Source organism: Salvelinus sp. IW2-2015, linkage group LG23 (assembly GCF_002910315.2).
Source record: "Salvelinus sp. IW2-2015 linkage group LG23, ASM291031v2, whole genome shotgun sequence".
Classification (NCBI taxonomy): domain Eukaryota; kingdom Metazoa; phylum Chordata; class Actinopteri; order Salmoniformes; family Salmonidae; genus Salvelinus; species Salvelinus sp. IW2-2015.
Genome location: NC_036863.1, coordinates 34,418,054 through 34,434,935, shown reverse-complemented (window position 1 = coordinate 34,434,935; position 16,882 = coordinate 34,418,054). Strand labels below are relative to the sequence as shown.

At 44.1% G+C, this 16,882-nt stretch overlaps 1 protein-coding gene across 1 annotated transcript in view; it reads right to left on the bottom strand.

Annotated features, from left to right (window-relative positions):
• robo1 (roundabout, axon guidance receptor, homolog 1 (Drosophila)) overlaps positions 1 to 16,882 on the bottom strand; it is a 225,300-nt gene that overhangs the window by 196,425 nt on the left and 11,993 nt on the right. Inside the window, exon 2 of the mRNA XM_070434580.1 lies at positions 13,017 to 13,144. Within this exon, the coding sequence (XP_070290681.1) occupies positions 13,017 to 13,119 (103 nt within the window). The 5' untranslated portion in view covers positions 13,120 to 13,144. The remainder of the gene's footprint in view (positions 1 to 13,016; positions 13,145 to 16,882) is intronic.

The window sequence follows — 16,882 nt, the reverse complement described above, 5'->3', positions numbered from 1 at the left end:
ATTAAGAAAGTTGAAATAAATATAGTAGGCCTAGCCCTTAGAAAGCTGATGGGATCCTCCTCTTTTTAAGAGGCCATCACTCTGTTTTCTCGCACAATTGCATAGCCTATAGAATTGTTGCGCAACATGAGCTCATGGGCTCTCATTAATTGTTTGATTTGATMTTTTATTACATTTGCATTTGATTACAAAGAGTCCTGAAAACAAAAAACATTTGTCACAAGAAATTTGCTTCCTGGTATATAGAAAGTACCCAAGCCTTGAAGCAAGCTTCCAGAAAATTGGAATGGAAATGGTGCTACACCAAACTGTAAGTCTTCCGACTAGCTTGGAAAGACAGTACCGTGCAATATCGAAGAGCCCTCACTGCTGCTCGATCAACTGATTGTTCCAACCTAATTGAGCATAAAAAGCAGCATTCAACAAGCTTTKACTTCAGCAGTGATTAATTCATGTTCCTCTGTGTACATATCACCGACAAACTGAAATAGTCCACGCACACAGACAGTGTGGTGAAGAAGGTGCAACATCGCCTCTTCAACCTCAGGAGGCTGAAAAAATATGGCTTGTCACCGAAAACCCTCACTAACTTTTACAGGTGCACAATTGAAAGCATTCTGTCGGGCTGTATCACCGCCTGGTACGGAAACTGCACCGCCCATAACCGCAGGGCACAACGCATCACTGGGAGCAAACTACCTTACCCTCCAGGTAACCTACAACACCCGATGTCACAGGAAGGCAGAATTATCAAGAACAATAACCACCCGAGCCACTGCCTGTTCACCCCGCTTCCATCCAGAAGGCGAGGTCAGTACAGGTGCATCAATATGGATGCAGAGAGATTGAAAAACAMCTTCTATCTCAAGGCCATTAAATTGTTAAACAGCCWTCACTAACCTACAAAGCATTACATGGGCTTGGTCCTACATATCTCCCCATTTTGGTCCTACCGTACATACCTACACGTACGCTACGGTCACAAGAAGCAGACCTCCTTATTGTCCCTAGAATTTCTAAGCAAACAGCTGGAGGCAGGGCTTTCTCCTATAGAGCTCCATTTTTATGGAATGATCTGCCTATCCATGTGAGAGAGGAACACTCGGTCTCGACCTTTAAGTTTTACATTTTTTAGGTCCTATGATTGAGTGTAGTCTGGCCCAGGGGTGCGAAGGTGAACGGCAAGGCACTGGAGCGACGAACTGCCCTTGCTGTCTCTGCATGGCCGGGCTCCCCTCTCTCCACTGGGATTCTCTGCCTCTGATCCTGTTACGGAGGCTGAGTCACTGGCATACTAGTGCTCTTCCATGCCATCCCTAGGAGGGGTGCGTCACTTGAGTGGGTTGAGTCAGACATTATCTTCCTGTCCGGTTTTGCACCACCTCGGGCTTGTGCGGTGGAGGAGATCTTCGTGGGCTATACTCAGCCTTGCCTCAAGGTAGTAAGTTGGTGTTTTGTTGATATCCCTCTAGTGGTGGGAGGCTTGTGCTTTGGCAAAGTGGGTGGGGTTATATCCTGCATGGTTGGCCCTGTCCGAGGATATCGTCGGAAGGGGCCACAGTGTCCACCGACCCACCCCTCTCTCAGTCTCCAATATCTATGCTGCAGTAGTCTATGTCCTGGGGGACTAGGGTCAGTCTGTTATATCTGATGTAATTCTCCTGCCTTATCTCGTGTCCTGTGTGAATTTAAGTATGCTCCCTCTAATTCTCTCTCTCTCTCCCCCCTCCCGGGGGACCTGAGCCCTGGYATCATGCCTCAGGACTACCTGGCCTGATGACTCCTGGCTGTCCCCAGCCCACCTGGTAATGCTGCTGTTCCAGTTTAAACTGTTCTGCCTGCAGCTAGGGAACCCTGATCTGTTCACCAGATGTGCTACTTTGTCCAAGACCTGCTGTTTTTGACTCTCTCTCTCTCTCTACCGCACCTGCTGTCTCYACCTCTGAATGCTCAGCTATGAAAAGCTAACTGACATTTACTCCTGAGGTACTGACCTGTTGCACCCTCTACAACCACTGTGATTATTATTTGACCCTGCTGGTCATCTATGAACGTTTGAACATCTTGAAGAACAATCTAGCCTTAAATGGCCATGTACTCTCATAATCTCCACCCGGCTCAGCCAGAAGAGGACTGGCAAACCCTCAGAAACCTGGTTCCTCTCTAGGTTTCTTCCTAGGTTCCTGCCTTTCTAGGGAGTTTTTCCTAGCCACCGTGCTTCTACATCTGCATTCTTGCTGTTTGGGGTTTTAGGCTGGGTTTCTGTATAGCACTTTGTGACATCAGCTGATGTAAAAAGGGCTTTATAAATACATTTGATTGATTGATTGATCCATCTCTTATGTCCTCTGGAAAWAAAGTTCCCTATTGTGMGTAACTCTCTGTGGCGTAGCTCTATTCCTCTGACCAGGAAAGGTGTCAGTGAGTCACAGACCAGCCCAACTGGAGAGTCGCTCTCTTTCACTACTACTATCAGCATTTAGTTTGCATTATTTTGGACAGCTGTGTATACGGCTGCATTCACAGCCTTATACTTCAATAGGTGAATTACCATACCTATATTGTAGCCTATATTCATTACCAAAATGGCCTAGCTGTTGGGCACTGTCAATAAGCTACAGATTTCGTGTCAACCTGTCACTTCAAAAGCACTCAATCAATGTTGTCTCCACTTCATTTCAACAACAAAACATCTATGCGATGATGTTGAATGAATGTGGAAAACTGATTGGATTTGCAAAAAGTAATTAACTTTTTTTCACCCAACRTTTAACCTAAATCCAATGACATGGTGAAATGTTTTGTTGAWTTCATGTTGAATTTGCGTTAGTTGACAACTCAACCAAATGTAAATCAAAACTAGATGTTGAAATGACGTCTGTGCCCAGTGGGTACCCAGCAGGTGGTTCTAAAACACATCACAGCAAGCCTTGTCCATGCGTAAAACTACACACACACACACATCTCTCCGCTTCTCTCTCCAGATGAATGTCTTGGTGCGTTAAGTTGATGTGTGCTCATTAACAGCACTAACCATTAGCACTCTCAGTGAGCAGACGAGACCATCAATCACACTTAAACATGACGGCAGCCGCCCGCAGGCCTGCTTGTCACCGTGCCACAGTCCCACTGCTTCCCACTATGCCGGTAAACACCAAAAACAACAGCAAGGCACCGCACATCAAGGCAGCCATCAGCTTTCAACAACACAAAGCAGGAAAACTTACCCACTTTCAAAAGAACAGTTCTGTGTCATGCAAAATGACTTTCGGAAATGTATTTGTTAGTCCGTCTGACTGTGTTTTTTGATTTTCAATTGTGATATGAAAAGCATTTCCTCAGTCTGTCAGAACAAACCTTAGGCTACAATGCAACATCTCTGTCAACCTTTCCTGCATCGCTGCCACTTCGGCCTGAAGTCCCTCTGTCCACTAAGAGAAGCCCAGGGACACTGTTTCAGGTGGCCACCCACCCATGATGTTGCTCACTTAGACCTCACCTCAGCATGCTAGCACAGACAACCAGAGACCTGGTGCTGGAACGCATATCGATTTAGTGTTAATCCAAGGAGATTGGAATCAATTTGGAACTGCAATCTCATATACATAGAGTATCTAGTGATAAGGGCAGGGTATCGATCGTCTCAGAAAGATGGGAGAGATGTCCTTGAGCCTGACTGGGATTAGGAGGCATTCAATGAGAGACAGGTAGTTTCCCCTCTGAGCTCTTTCCATACAACCATAAATCTGCTCTCAAAATGGCCAACTTCACAAATGATTTTCCTCTTCCTTTTATTTTATGGGGAAGGCATAGATAGAAGGCAAGATATAATAGAAGATACATAAGACTGTGGTATAAATGAAAAGAGACACAATGACTTCCTGACAGACAAACACAGTATTCATCACACCCAGCCACCATCATTCATAATGTACTGCATTTATAGCACACGGCAGATCTCAGATTGCTTTGGCAAAGAATACTACTTTCTCCTCATTCTTGCTCGCTCTTCAAATTCTCTCAGCTGTCCTCGGCTCCTCATCTTCTCCTCATTCATGTTTTTTTCCGCCCATGTCCAAATAAAAAATATACAAATACAGTACCAGTCAAAAGTTTAGACATACCTACTCATTCAAGGGTTTTTCTTTATTTTTATTATTTTCTACATTGTAGAATAATAGTGAAGACTTTAAAACTATGAAATAACACATATGGAATCATGTAGTAACCAAAAAAGTGTTAAACAAATCATCATATATTTTATATTTGAGATTCTTCAAAGTAGCCACCCTTTGCCTTGATGACAGCTTTGCACACGCTTGGCATTCTCTCAACCAGCTTCACCTGGAATGCTTTTCCAACAGTCTTGAAGGAGTTCCCACATATGCTGAGCACTTGTTGGCTGCTTTTCCTTCACTCTGCAGTCCAACTCATCCKAAACCATCTCAATTGGGTTGAGGTCAGGTGATTGTGGAYGCCAGTTCAACTTATGCAGGACTTCATCACTCTCCGTCTTGGTCAAATAGCCATAACGCTGGATGGAGGTGTGTTGGGTCATTGTCCTGTTGAAAAACAAATGATAGTCCCACTAAGCGCAAACCAGATGGGATGGCGTATCGCTGCAGAATGCTGTGGTAGCCATGCTGGTAAGTGTGCCTTGAATTCGAAATAAATCACTGACAGTGTCACCAGCAAAGCACCCCCACACCATCACACCTCCTCCTCCATGCTTCACAGTGGGAACCACACATAAAGAGATAATTTGTTAACCTACTCTGCATCTCACAAAGACACGGCGGTTGGAACCAAAAATCTCAAATTTGGACTCATCAGACCGAAGGACAGATTTCCACCAGTCTAATGTCCATTGCTCGTGATTCTTGGCCCAAGCAAGTCTCTTCTTCTTATTGGTGTGCTTTAGTAGTGGTTTCTTTGCAGCAATTTGACCACGAAGGCTTGATTCACATAATCTTCTCTGAACAGTTGATGTTGAGATGTGTCTGTTACTTAAACTCTGTGAAGCATTTATTTGGGCTGCAATTTCTGAGGCTGGTAACTCTAATGAACTTATCCTCTGCAGCAGAGGTAACTCTGGGTCTTCCATTCCTGTGGCGGTCCTCATGAGAGACAGTTTCATCATAGCGCTTGATGGTTTTTGTGACTGCACTTGAAGAAACGTTCAAAGTTATTGAAATTTTCCGGATTGACTGACCTTCATGTCTTAAAGTAATGATGGACTGTCGTTTCTCTTTGCTTATTTGAACTGTTCTTGCCTTAATATGTACTTGGTCTTTTACCAAATAGGACTATCTTCTGTATACCACCCCTACCTTATCACAACACGACTGATTGGCTCAAACGCATTAAGAAGGAAAGAAATTCCACACATMAACTTTTAAGAAGGCACATCTGTTATTGAAATGCATTCAAGTTGACTAACTCATGAAGCTGGTTGAGAGAATGCCAYGAGTGTGCAAAGCTGTCATCAAGTTAAAGGGTGGCTACTTTGAAGAATCTCACATACAAAATATATTTTGATTTGTTTACCACTTTTTGGGATATTTGTTTTAAAATGGCAAAATGTTATCTCCGCCACATGGCAAAATGTGTATAATTGCAGGAAAATAGCTTTAAAACAGCAAAAGTTCACAGCAACAATTATTTTTGGTTTGCGACCGCACCGTTGGCCACACCTGTGGCCACGCCCCCGCCACGCCCACCARCTAAGTCCCATTTTGATCCAGTAAAAAACATGCTAATTATTTCTTCCTATGATTGCACTCTCTCTCAACCAACTTCTATCTCCTTGACAGAGTGATATCTTGTCAGCCTRTTCCTTCTGTTCCGTTGACTATCATTACCCTTTCCACCATAGCCTCATTATCGTTACGCTCCATCCTCTCATTCTCATCTCGTCTCACAGTCATCCCATCCGAAGAAGCTGCAAGATATTAACTTCCCCACCTCCCTCTCCCCCGCCTCTCTCTCTTTGGGGTCAGTGACAGGACTCTATTTGCTGGATGGGACTGTATCTCATTGCGAGATTGTCAGCGCATACAGGGTGGGAGGGAGCAGTGAGCCAGAGGAAGAGAGCCAGGGTCTGCTGCTTTGTATACTGTTGCATTACTCTCCTCACATATCCATAGGGTCTACCACTGCCTCTAAAGAACAGTTTGGACTTAAGGTAGAAAAACCCTCTGCCCTTTCTGTAGCCCTTTACACTGGTACCCGTATACGGGTTGAAAATGGCAGATTTGGGCACAAATAAGTGCCTAAATTGGAACGTAGTGGCTGTACAGTAACATGCTATACATGAAGTCAGGGCTCTGCATTTCCCAGGACTGTATGGGTTTTGACTGACAGCCATTCTGAACTCGAGCACTGCACATGATAAGAAATTTCCCCCATCTCTCCCGCTAATTCSGCAACTTTTTGACATTTTTTGTTCTCCGAGTGAGGGAAATGCTGTAAATTAAGATGACTCAAGGTATTTTCAAGATGTTGAGGATTATTATAAATTATAAATACAAGCAGTCTTGTGTCAGGTGAACTGTTGTCAACTTTGGTCAAAGAATTTCCCCAGTATCTCCAAATTGTTCCCTTCCAGTCGCTACCATAGTTATGCATATATGCTTTTCATATTTCTTCTGTAAGAAACTTTTAAATTTAGCCTTATCCATGTAGACCAATTCCCACAAGTGTAAAGGGATAACTCTACTGCGAAAAGCACAAGAGTGCATGGTCAATTCACAGCAATACAATACAGGCAGAGATGAAAAGATACTTTCAGAAATGTTATTGTGCATGTCTAGTGTTGTGTCCATCACTGTGTGCTCATCTTGCTTAGTGTACAGTATGTTCCTTGCTATGCTAGTGTACACCTCACTAAACAAGGACTAGGATTGTGACAGTCATTCTATGTCTTGGGCAAAAGAGCACAAACAGCACCAAGTTAAAGAGGGAGAGAGCGAGTGAAAACAAGGTTGAAAAAATAATGAGAAAGCAGTCTTTAGGATCCGTCCATTTTATTTGATTGCTCTAACAGGATTAAACTCATTTGATTTTTGCTGTCTGTCTGTAACGACAGGRAGGATTAAACCAATGGACAGACAGAACCCTCCAACAAGTGGAGGGAGGAATCTTTCTGATAAATTGGTGCAACATTACAGACAGATACAGCGTGGAGTAGCCATGTTGTGTGAGGCCAGAGGCTGGCTATTGATTTTACTCTTATCATTTCAGCGCCTCAGAGAGAGAGGGTGATGGGACAGAGAGGGCCAACTCCCTGCAAGACCAATACAAAGCCAGGAGCCATGACTGATGGTAAATCAATGCAGAACAGCCTAGCATCACCCTATGATAGTACTGGAAAACTGGTGTGTGACAGAGGGTGATGGGAGACATTGTGGGTGGAATTACAGCACAGACACAGGTAGGGACGGGACACAGTAAAAAAATGGCATTACATTTACTGTACTGGGTTTGCACGTTATGTGTGTTGAAGGTTTTATGTTGTGGTGTTTGTCTCTAGGCTATGTTCAGATATACAGCAGTGTGTAAATACATTTGTGAGTGGCAGCGGGTGTGTGATTTTCCTTGTAAGTGTGCATGTGTATGTTTGAGGGCAGAGGCTGCTGGTTTCGGGGAATGACATGTCACTTACAGGAAGACGAATGGCCTGACATGCAATGCTGGCTAAATCGGTGCCTTTGATAAGCCACAAAGGTGCCCCGCCACCCGCCCACAAATCCATGGAGATCGAAAAAGTGAGCCGTGCGGGCTGATTCATGTGGCCAATCAATGCGCTGGACCTGTACCGGCCCCTCCTTCAACAGCCCCCCCCCCCCCTGCCCCCCCTGCTCAGACAACTTCACAGAGTGGACCTATCAGAGGTTTAAACATCCAGAATACATATAACAACACCAACACACCCAGGATAGACATGTGTCTGGAGGTAACTGGTGCCCCGAATGGATGTGTGAAAATGGTGGAATACAATGTTCAGGACAAATATGTTGGGATTGGCCCAGAAACAACAGCTAAAACACAGCTAACTGGTTGGAGGTTGCAAACAATGAACTAACAATGTTTATTTGCTGATCTAAATCAAGTATGGGGGAGAGGGAGAGGGAGAGGGAGAGGGAGAGGGAGAGATCCGTGAGGTAATGACCTTTCAGTATCCTTGAGACCAGGGTATACAGATACACACACCCCTGTCACACTGTCAGACACTGATCCCTCTCTGTGTACCTTTCCCTGTGTGCTGCCCTGTCTGTCACAGCAACTCCAACAACAGACAGCTGCACAGGAGACCACACGCGGGCCACATACAGATCATACACACCTAATACTAGATAATAGCCATGATTATCTATAATTCTATCTGCGTATTATGACTGCAACTCAAGGTAATGATATACTGTATCTATTCAGGTTTCAGTTCACATCAGCTTAGATGCCACAGGCAGAAGCAGATATCTGTGAATGACTAATGACCTGAGTCAGCAGGTGTCAAAACGTAATTTAATGCATCACTGACACATTTTCCAGCAACACAAACATGCCCGAAATGAATCAAAATGGACACTGTGCTGTGATAATGATAAAGCCTGAGGAAATGCACCACAGGTCATAGCAAACATCTCTCATACACGCACGCATACAGTGGTGTATAGTACTTAAGTAAAAAATACTTTAAAGTACTACTTAAGTAGTTTTGGGGTGTATCTGTACTTTACTTTACTATTTATATGTTTGACTACTTTTACTTCACTACATTTCAGAATAAAATAACTTATAACTTATAAACTTATCAAGAGAACATCCTTGGTCATCCCTACTGCCTCTGATCTGGTGGACTCACATGCTTCGTTTGTAAACTATGTCTGTGTTGGAGTGTGCCCCTGGCTATCCATACTTTTTTGCTTAATATATGGAATTTGAAATGATTTATACTTTTACTTTTGATACTTAAATATATTTTAGCAATTAAATTGACTTTTTATCCTTAAGTATATTTAAAACCAAATACGTTTAGATTTGTACTTTAATTTTAAATGGGTGACTTTCACTTTTACTTGAGTCATTTTCTATTAAGGTATCTTTACTTTTTACACCACTGCTCACACTTAGCCTTTCCTCCCACTCAAACGCCAATGAATTCCAATATTAGCAATCAATCTGCCAGGAGGGGGGTGCCACCTCTGTAAGTTTGGTTTGGACAGATTACCCTGGCAACAGAGCAGAGAGGGTTGGAGAGGGCATGGGAAGGAGAGGAACATAGCATGGAGGTGAGGAGAGTATATTTGGCAGGATTTGAAAAATATGGAAAGGCTAAATTTATCTAACTGAAGTGTCCTTGAGGGTGTTGTTGTTGTAGTGAATGTGGGCTTCATGGGTGAAATTGAATCGAATTATGCAGTAGACTATGGCAAAGCCCCCCTCTCCAAAACAGGTGACTACCCACTGGGCACACACTTTCAATGAAATGAAATGACGTTGAACCAACGTGGAACAGACGTTGAATTGATGTCTGTGCCCAMTGGCTATTGAGTACACTTATTTAAAATCGGACAGGCACTCTGCCAGCTCTCCTCGTGTCTGAAGAGCCTCTCCACAACAATAGGAGAATAGAGAACAGCTGGGAGTTTATCTCAAGGACACTTCTTCAATGATACAGTGGCACAGTACCGTAGCTAAACCATATCAGCGGTGTAACAGTTAATGATAGCCCTCAACATTCTCTCTCTTTCTCTCTCTAACAGTTGGTGTTGTTGTGGTGAAGGTTGTTCTTCTCTGAGGTTAGTGCTGCCTTCCTCTCATCATGGCTCTCTAAATAGACTAACGAGCATTACTAATTAGCTAACCACACATCGTGTCACCAGTCTTCTCCCTTACACTCCCACGCGCGGCAGAGGGAAATATTCCTCCATCTGCAAAGGACTGAGCCTCCTCTATAATCAGTAGAATGAGCTAAAATAGTATGGCTCTCGAACCAAAGTATGACTAGAGTGTGACCAATGAAGCTCTGTTCTTCTTTTCAGAGTCAGGTCAAGTGGTACATTGCAATCAAAGTCTTATCGGGGGAGCAGCGGCTTATCTTTTAGTGTCACATTGTATTGGGAGGTTGCATCTAGCACCCAAATCACTTCAAAGCCATTTGACTTCATAATGATTGCAGCCAGGAAGGAAACGACAGCATTTTACAGGTTGATTAATTCTAGGGAATTCTTGTGAGAGTGGATACGTGAAAGCTCAGGCTGGGATTTCTCAGCCCTGAATACAACTTCATGTCCTTGGGACACAAGGTTATCTAGAAACAAGCTCACCTTGAGGCAAAAACAAACATGGTGTCTAGATTACCAAGAGCCAGTGAGGAGAGGAAAAAAGGTCTCACCAATGGGAAATAAGCAATCCCCATTTTTTATCCACAGGGTTAACAAACTAAAGATTATCACTGATATAATTAATATGTAGATCTGTGGAATAGATTCATTGTCCTGTGTAATAGGTAATAAAGTATGCAAACGTACTAACAAGAGATGAACACATCTTCTGTAAAATTACAAGATAACAATCCCAATTGTTAGATCAGTGTATATACTGTATACTCAATCAACTTTTACAGGAACGTGATGTATTATCAGAGTGAGAAAGAGAGCGAGTGAGACAGAGAGTCACAATAGAGAGAGTGTGTGCCTGCGTGTGCGAGTGTGTGTACGCGTGCACGTGTGTGTGTGTGTGTGTGTCGTGACTAAAATGAGAAAGTGCTATGACTAATAGATTCTCTCACCATCCGGCAGCCATGTTGTTAAAGAGCACCATGGGTAACCCTTAGATTACCAACTCCCACCAACGCCTGGCTGCTTGCACAACTAATTAAACATGGCAACACTAACGAGCTGGCCTTTGATTACACTTCCTAATTGGGCTCCTCACCACCAGCCCCCAGTGCTGTGCCATCATCACAATACACAGTCAGGAAAGTCACACTACCCACTAAGAATTACAGTCAGGGAAACAGATCCTCTGTATTAACTTAACAAATTCAGACATAACCTCTGGTTTTATAACCAACAGTGCAGTAAATTAGTATTCAGGTAGTCTACACCCCAACACTCAAGGACTGATGTACTATTTTCTCATATTTAAGCCAGAACAATTTAAATACACTTGACATCTGCATCTAGAGTGTACCTGAAGAAACCTTTATTTTTACGGAATTTCCATTAGGATGGCAGGCTGCCCTCATAACTCCAGCCTTCCCCTCAATCATACTCCTGTCTCTGTAAAGGAGAACACAAGCAAATATTCCATCCACACAATCACGAGGACACCAGCCAAGAGACTCACAAATAAATCAGCACAGACTCTTTCAGGAAGCCGGAAAAACACAGTTTGCAAGCAGAAGCTCTATACATGTCAAGCTCCTTTTAACTTCCCATTTGAAATTGCTTTTCCCTGGATGCCCACAATGCAGTGGACATTAGCAGTTTCCTGTGGTAGGTTACCAGCATGGAAAAGTTAAAGGTACCAGCACGGACAACCACCCAGTGCCAAGGGCAATCAGTGAACAGTGTTCATTCTTCTGTCCCTCTGAGCCCAACTTCTAGTATGTTGTTAGTGCTCTTTCTTTCATAAATGCACTAGCTTGGGGATCATTCACCTTAGGGTCAGCTCCTATAAAAATGGACTTGGCGTCTGAAGGCAAATGTGGTTCCAATCTTTTGGACCCTTAAGTGTTTAGTTGTACATCTCCAGGACAACTTACCAAAAAAGCTAGTCATGTGAATCACCCCTCTATTCCCCAGGGTGATTGATTGTAAACACACCCGGCATCCAATGGTCAGTGGTCAGTGTGAATACCTAAAGTGACGTCTCTCTCCCTCAGTGACAGACAGACTCCCTCAGTGACAGACAGACTGTCATGACCGCTGAGGGTGAACCTGATCTCTCTGCTCTGATCTCTAATCCCTGCTCTGGAGCTCCACAGCACAGCAGGCTCAAGTCATCACTGTGAGATGGTGAACAGCTCTCAATTACTAATGAACACTGTCCTTTGCATTAGCCTCTCACCCTTCAAACATCTGCAAGACAGCCTGCTAGGCTCTTAGACAATCCCTGGAGGACCCTGTGTAAGCTGGGTCTTACTCCAACCGGTTTTCAACCGCTGCAATTGCATCCTCCTCATCCTTTAATTGCTTTGATATCCAACTAATCTACATGGTCGAAGTGATGCAATATAATCATTTGAACATTGTCTAAGATATTTTGTTTAACCATAGAATCTCATTGTCATTGACAGAGCTTGCTAAGGGGGAACTAATTAAGGGGGAGTAGAGACAAATCCAGCCAACACACACAGACACAGACACAGACACACACAGACACAGACACACACAGACACAGACAGAAACACAGAAACACACACACACACACACAGTCCTGCAGGATTTGAGTCATAGAGCCCTGTTGTTAGCCCAGCATGGATTGAGCCCCTGGCAGAGGAAGAGCTAATTAAACACACCACAGTGGAAAATAAATGGAATACAGCTACCACTTCTTTATTTCAAACTGGACCACATGGGGACCAGATGAAACCTTTTCTTCCTGTCTTCCCCTCCCTGGTTCTCTGATGGATAGAGTAATTACCTGAGTCCTAACAGTGTGTGTAATGTGYGCACTATGAGTGATGATCCTCTGCCCACTCCTCAACCACACCGAGACAGATGAAGCCTACAGTGATAAGAGTGGGAGGAAAGGTAGAACGGATGGAACATCTAATGCCAGACCTCAAACAATGACCAATGAGATCTCACACTCCCAAATAGATACTCACTTTCTAAGCTTAAAGCTACGAAAGACCCATGACTGATAATAAGACTACCAAGATAAGCAATTATACAGAAGCACTTTACAGTAACAGGTGCTAGTCTCTATCTGCAGCAGGTAAGGTCAATTACATGACCAATGGCAAAGAGTAGATTGATGAGGAGTGTTGTGTTGGGATTGCTTACCTGGAACGAGGGCTCCTTCCTGCAGCTCTGAATGGACGATACTGAGCAGCATGGCGACAAGGAGAGCCGTAACAACTGACCACATGACCCACATGGTTCTCATTGGCCCAGCATCCCCTTTAGTGATCCTACACAGAGACACAGAGGTAAGGGTCAAACAGCAAATACAGAAAGATTGATATAATCTAGATTGATACATCCCACTGTGCACAGACATCGGTTCAACGTCTACTTTTTATTTACATTTGGTCTAGTTTTTAACTCATGTGAATTCAACATAAAAAAATATATAGTAATCACCATGTCATTTGATTTAGGTTAAAAGTTGGATGAAGAAAATAGGAAATCCCCAGAAGTTGATGACTTTATGCAAATCCAATCATTTCCATGTTGATTCAACGTCATGAAATATATTTTTGGGGTTAAAATGATGTGGAAGCAATGTTGATTCAACCAGTTTTTGCCTAGTGGGGTATGAGGGAGGGCGAGGGAGAGAGATGGGATGAAAGAGAGAGACAGAGAGAAGAGAGACAAAGAGAGACAGAGAGACAGAGAAGACAAAGAGAGAGAGAGCAGAGACAAAGAGAGAGAGACAAGAGAGACAAAGAGAGAGAGAGACAAAGAGAGAGAGCCAAAGAGAGAGAGAGAGACAAAGAGACGAGCAGAGAGAGAGAGAGAGAGAGAGAGAGAGAGAGAGAGAGAGAGAGAGAGAGAGAGAGACAAAGAGAGAGAGAGAGACAAGAGAGAGAGACAAGAGAGAGAGAGAAGAAGAGAGAGAGAGAGAGAGAGAGAGAGAGAGAGAGAGAGAGAGAGAGAGAGAGAGAGAGAGAGAGAGAGAGAGAGAGAGAGAGAGAGAGAGAGAGAGAGAGAGAGAGAGAGAGAGAGAGCAAGAAGAGAAGAGACGAGAGAGAGGAGAGAGAGATTGAGAGAGAGAGAGAGGAGAGAGAGAGAGAGAGAGAGAGAGAGAGAGAGAGAGAGAGAGAGAGAGAGAGAGAGAGCGAGAGAGAGAGAGAGGCACATGTATATCGACCATTAACTCCAATCAGCAGTTGCCAATCATCCACTGAATGAAATACATGTTACTATGGATAGACAATGAGTAAACTACACAGTATAATCTGCTTTGATGATATCATTGAAGTACAGATAAAAGGTTGCTCTTCAATCAGACACTGACAAATAAAGTCGCTAAAAAACAAAAGTGCTGAACTGAATGACATTTTCACTTTCTAAAACCTTTCAATCTACTTTGTAAATGATTTTTTTTAAACATCACTGGTGAAAATCTGCTGATATGAGTGCATATTCTATGACTTCCTTTTCCTAAGGCCCCACCTCATGGAAAGAACAAGAGAAGAGGCACAACAGAGGATAGAAGAGGTAAACAGATGGGCTTTGCTCTGAAGCCTACCCAACAAACGCTACAGTGGCATTCTGACTGGGTCTGCCTACAGTATCTCTCTGATCCAAACTACACACACTCTGACAGGAGCCCAGATTAATACTATATTCCCGCACACTGATAAACCAGTGCAGCTGATACATGTTCCCTCAGAGGAAATACAGTGTGTGTGTGTGTGTGTGTGTGTGTTTGCGTGTGTGCACGGGCACCTGAGTGTGATTGTGTGCCTCAATGTAATTATGTGTGTCACCTAGCAGCGTACTTGTCTCATTTCACATATACTTTCAGACACACACCACACTGCAAGTCATCTTTCTTTCTGGCACCCTCCTGCTGCCCTGGCACAATCTCCTGTTTGATAAATCAATTTCACAGGCTGATTTGGAGGAAAACGAGGCATGGTCACTCTCCTGCCAGCTCTGTCCAGATATCTCCTTTCCCCCCGCCCCCTCTTCATCCTCCGTCTTTCTTGGGCCCYGTGAGCCACAGTGACATGGACAGGCTGTGGAAGAGGAGCGGCCAGTTGGTTTAACCAATCAGCCATCTGTGGAACAAACTGCTATCTCCTGGTTCACATTCTCTCATGGAAGGCCAGATTCCTGGGATGCCTTGGCACCAGCTGACAGATTATCTGCACCACTCTGTCGCCCGCCTCCGCTCACTAAAATACACAGTAGCTGTTGCCAACACTAAGAACTTACCTAAACTTCTCAAGTGTTTCTGAGTGAAGGACCAAGAGAAAAGGGATGAGAAAAAATGTGATGTTGAATGCCTAAAATCACACTTTACAGTTCTGTACCTGCAAATGTTTCTGCTTGTTTGTGCCTCCTTGTACAGTAGCTAGTAGTCAACTTAGCTAGATAACAAGGTTTGTACTGTTTTTATCATTTGTAAGCTAGCTAGCTAAGCTACGTGACCAGATGACGGAAGCTTACTTTAACGACTATCAAACTACTTTTTGGTGGACTTCTCTTTTAATGACATTCATTTCGCAAATGTTTATAAATGACCTGAACTCGCTCTGTTGAGAAATGGTCACCAGAATCAGAGATTATGCGACAGGACCGCTGATTGGAATATGTTATAAAACTCCGCCGATATCATTGACAAGCTAACCACCTCCGTCACAGACTTCATTAGGAAATGCATCGYCGACGTTATCCCCACAGTGAAGGTTCYCTGCTTCCCCATCGAAAGCCCTGGATTAACACCGAGGTTGGAGCTAAACTAAAGGACAGAGCTACAACACACAGAGCTGTCGTAGACAACCCTGAGGCTACGGCCGAGGACAGGAACAAGTACAATAAGTCCTGCTACGACCTCTGCACAGTCATCAAAAGGACAATACAGGAATAAAGTGGAATCATATTACACAGGCTCTGATGGTCGCCCCATGCGGCAGAGGCTACAATCAATTACGGATTACAAAAGAGTATCCAGCTGTGATCTGCCCAACGATGCCTCTCTACCAGACTAACACAAAGCATTTTATGCACACTTCGAAGAAAGTAACATTGTGACGGGTGTGAGGGCCGTCGCCGCCCCAGAGGACTAGGTGATCTCGCTCTCCGAGGCCAACGTAAGGTCTTTAATCAGCTCGACACCCACAAGGCCACAACCTCTCCTTGTTCCAGTCTGTAATCCCCACATGTTTTAAGATGACCACCATCATTTCTGTTCTTAAGAACTCTAAGGTTTCATACCACAATGACTACCGCTCTGTAGCACTCACTTCTGTAATCAGGAAGTGCTTTGAAAGGCTGGTTATGGCACACATCAACTCCATCATCCCAGACACCCTAGACCCACTCCAATTTGCATACCGCCCCAACAGATCCATAGACGACGCAATCTCAATTGCACTTCACACGGCCCTCAKCCACTTAGATAAGAGGAACACCTATGTGAGAACGCTGTTCAATGACTACAGCTCAGCGTTCAACACCATTGTCCTCTCTTAGGAGGGGACAATGCTTAGTAGCCTGGGACTGAACACCTTCCCATCCACATCAACGGGGCTGCAGCGGAGCAGGACGAGAGCTTCAAGTTCCTCGGGGTCCAAATCCCTAAGGACTTTTAAAAGGGTCCACACACACGTGCACAGTCGTGAAGAAGGCGCGTTGAAAAGGTTTGGCATGGGCACTTAAATCCTCAAAAAAGTTKTACAGCTGTACAATTGCGAGCATCTTGACTGGCAGCATCACTGCTTGGTATGGCAATAGCACCGCCTTCGATTACATGGTGCTACAGAGGATGGTACGGACAGGCAGGACATCACCGGGGCTGAGCTCCCCGCCTTCCAGGGCCTCTATATCAGGCGGTGTGAAAGGAAGGCCCGAAAAATCATTAAAGACTACAGCCACCCAAGCCATAGACTGTTATCTTTTCTTCAGCACCTCAAGTGGTACCAGTGCGTCAAGTCTGACATCAACAGGCTCCTGAACAGCTTCTATCCCCAAGCCAT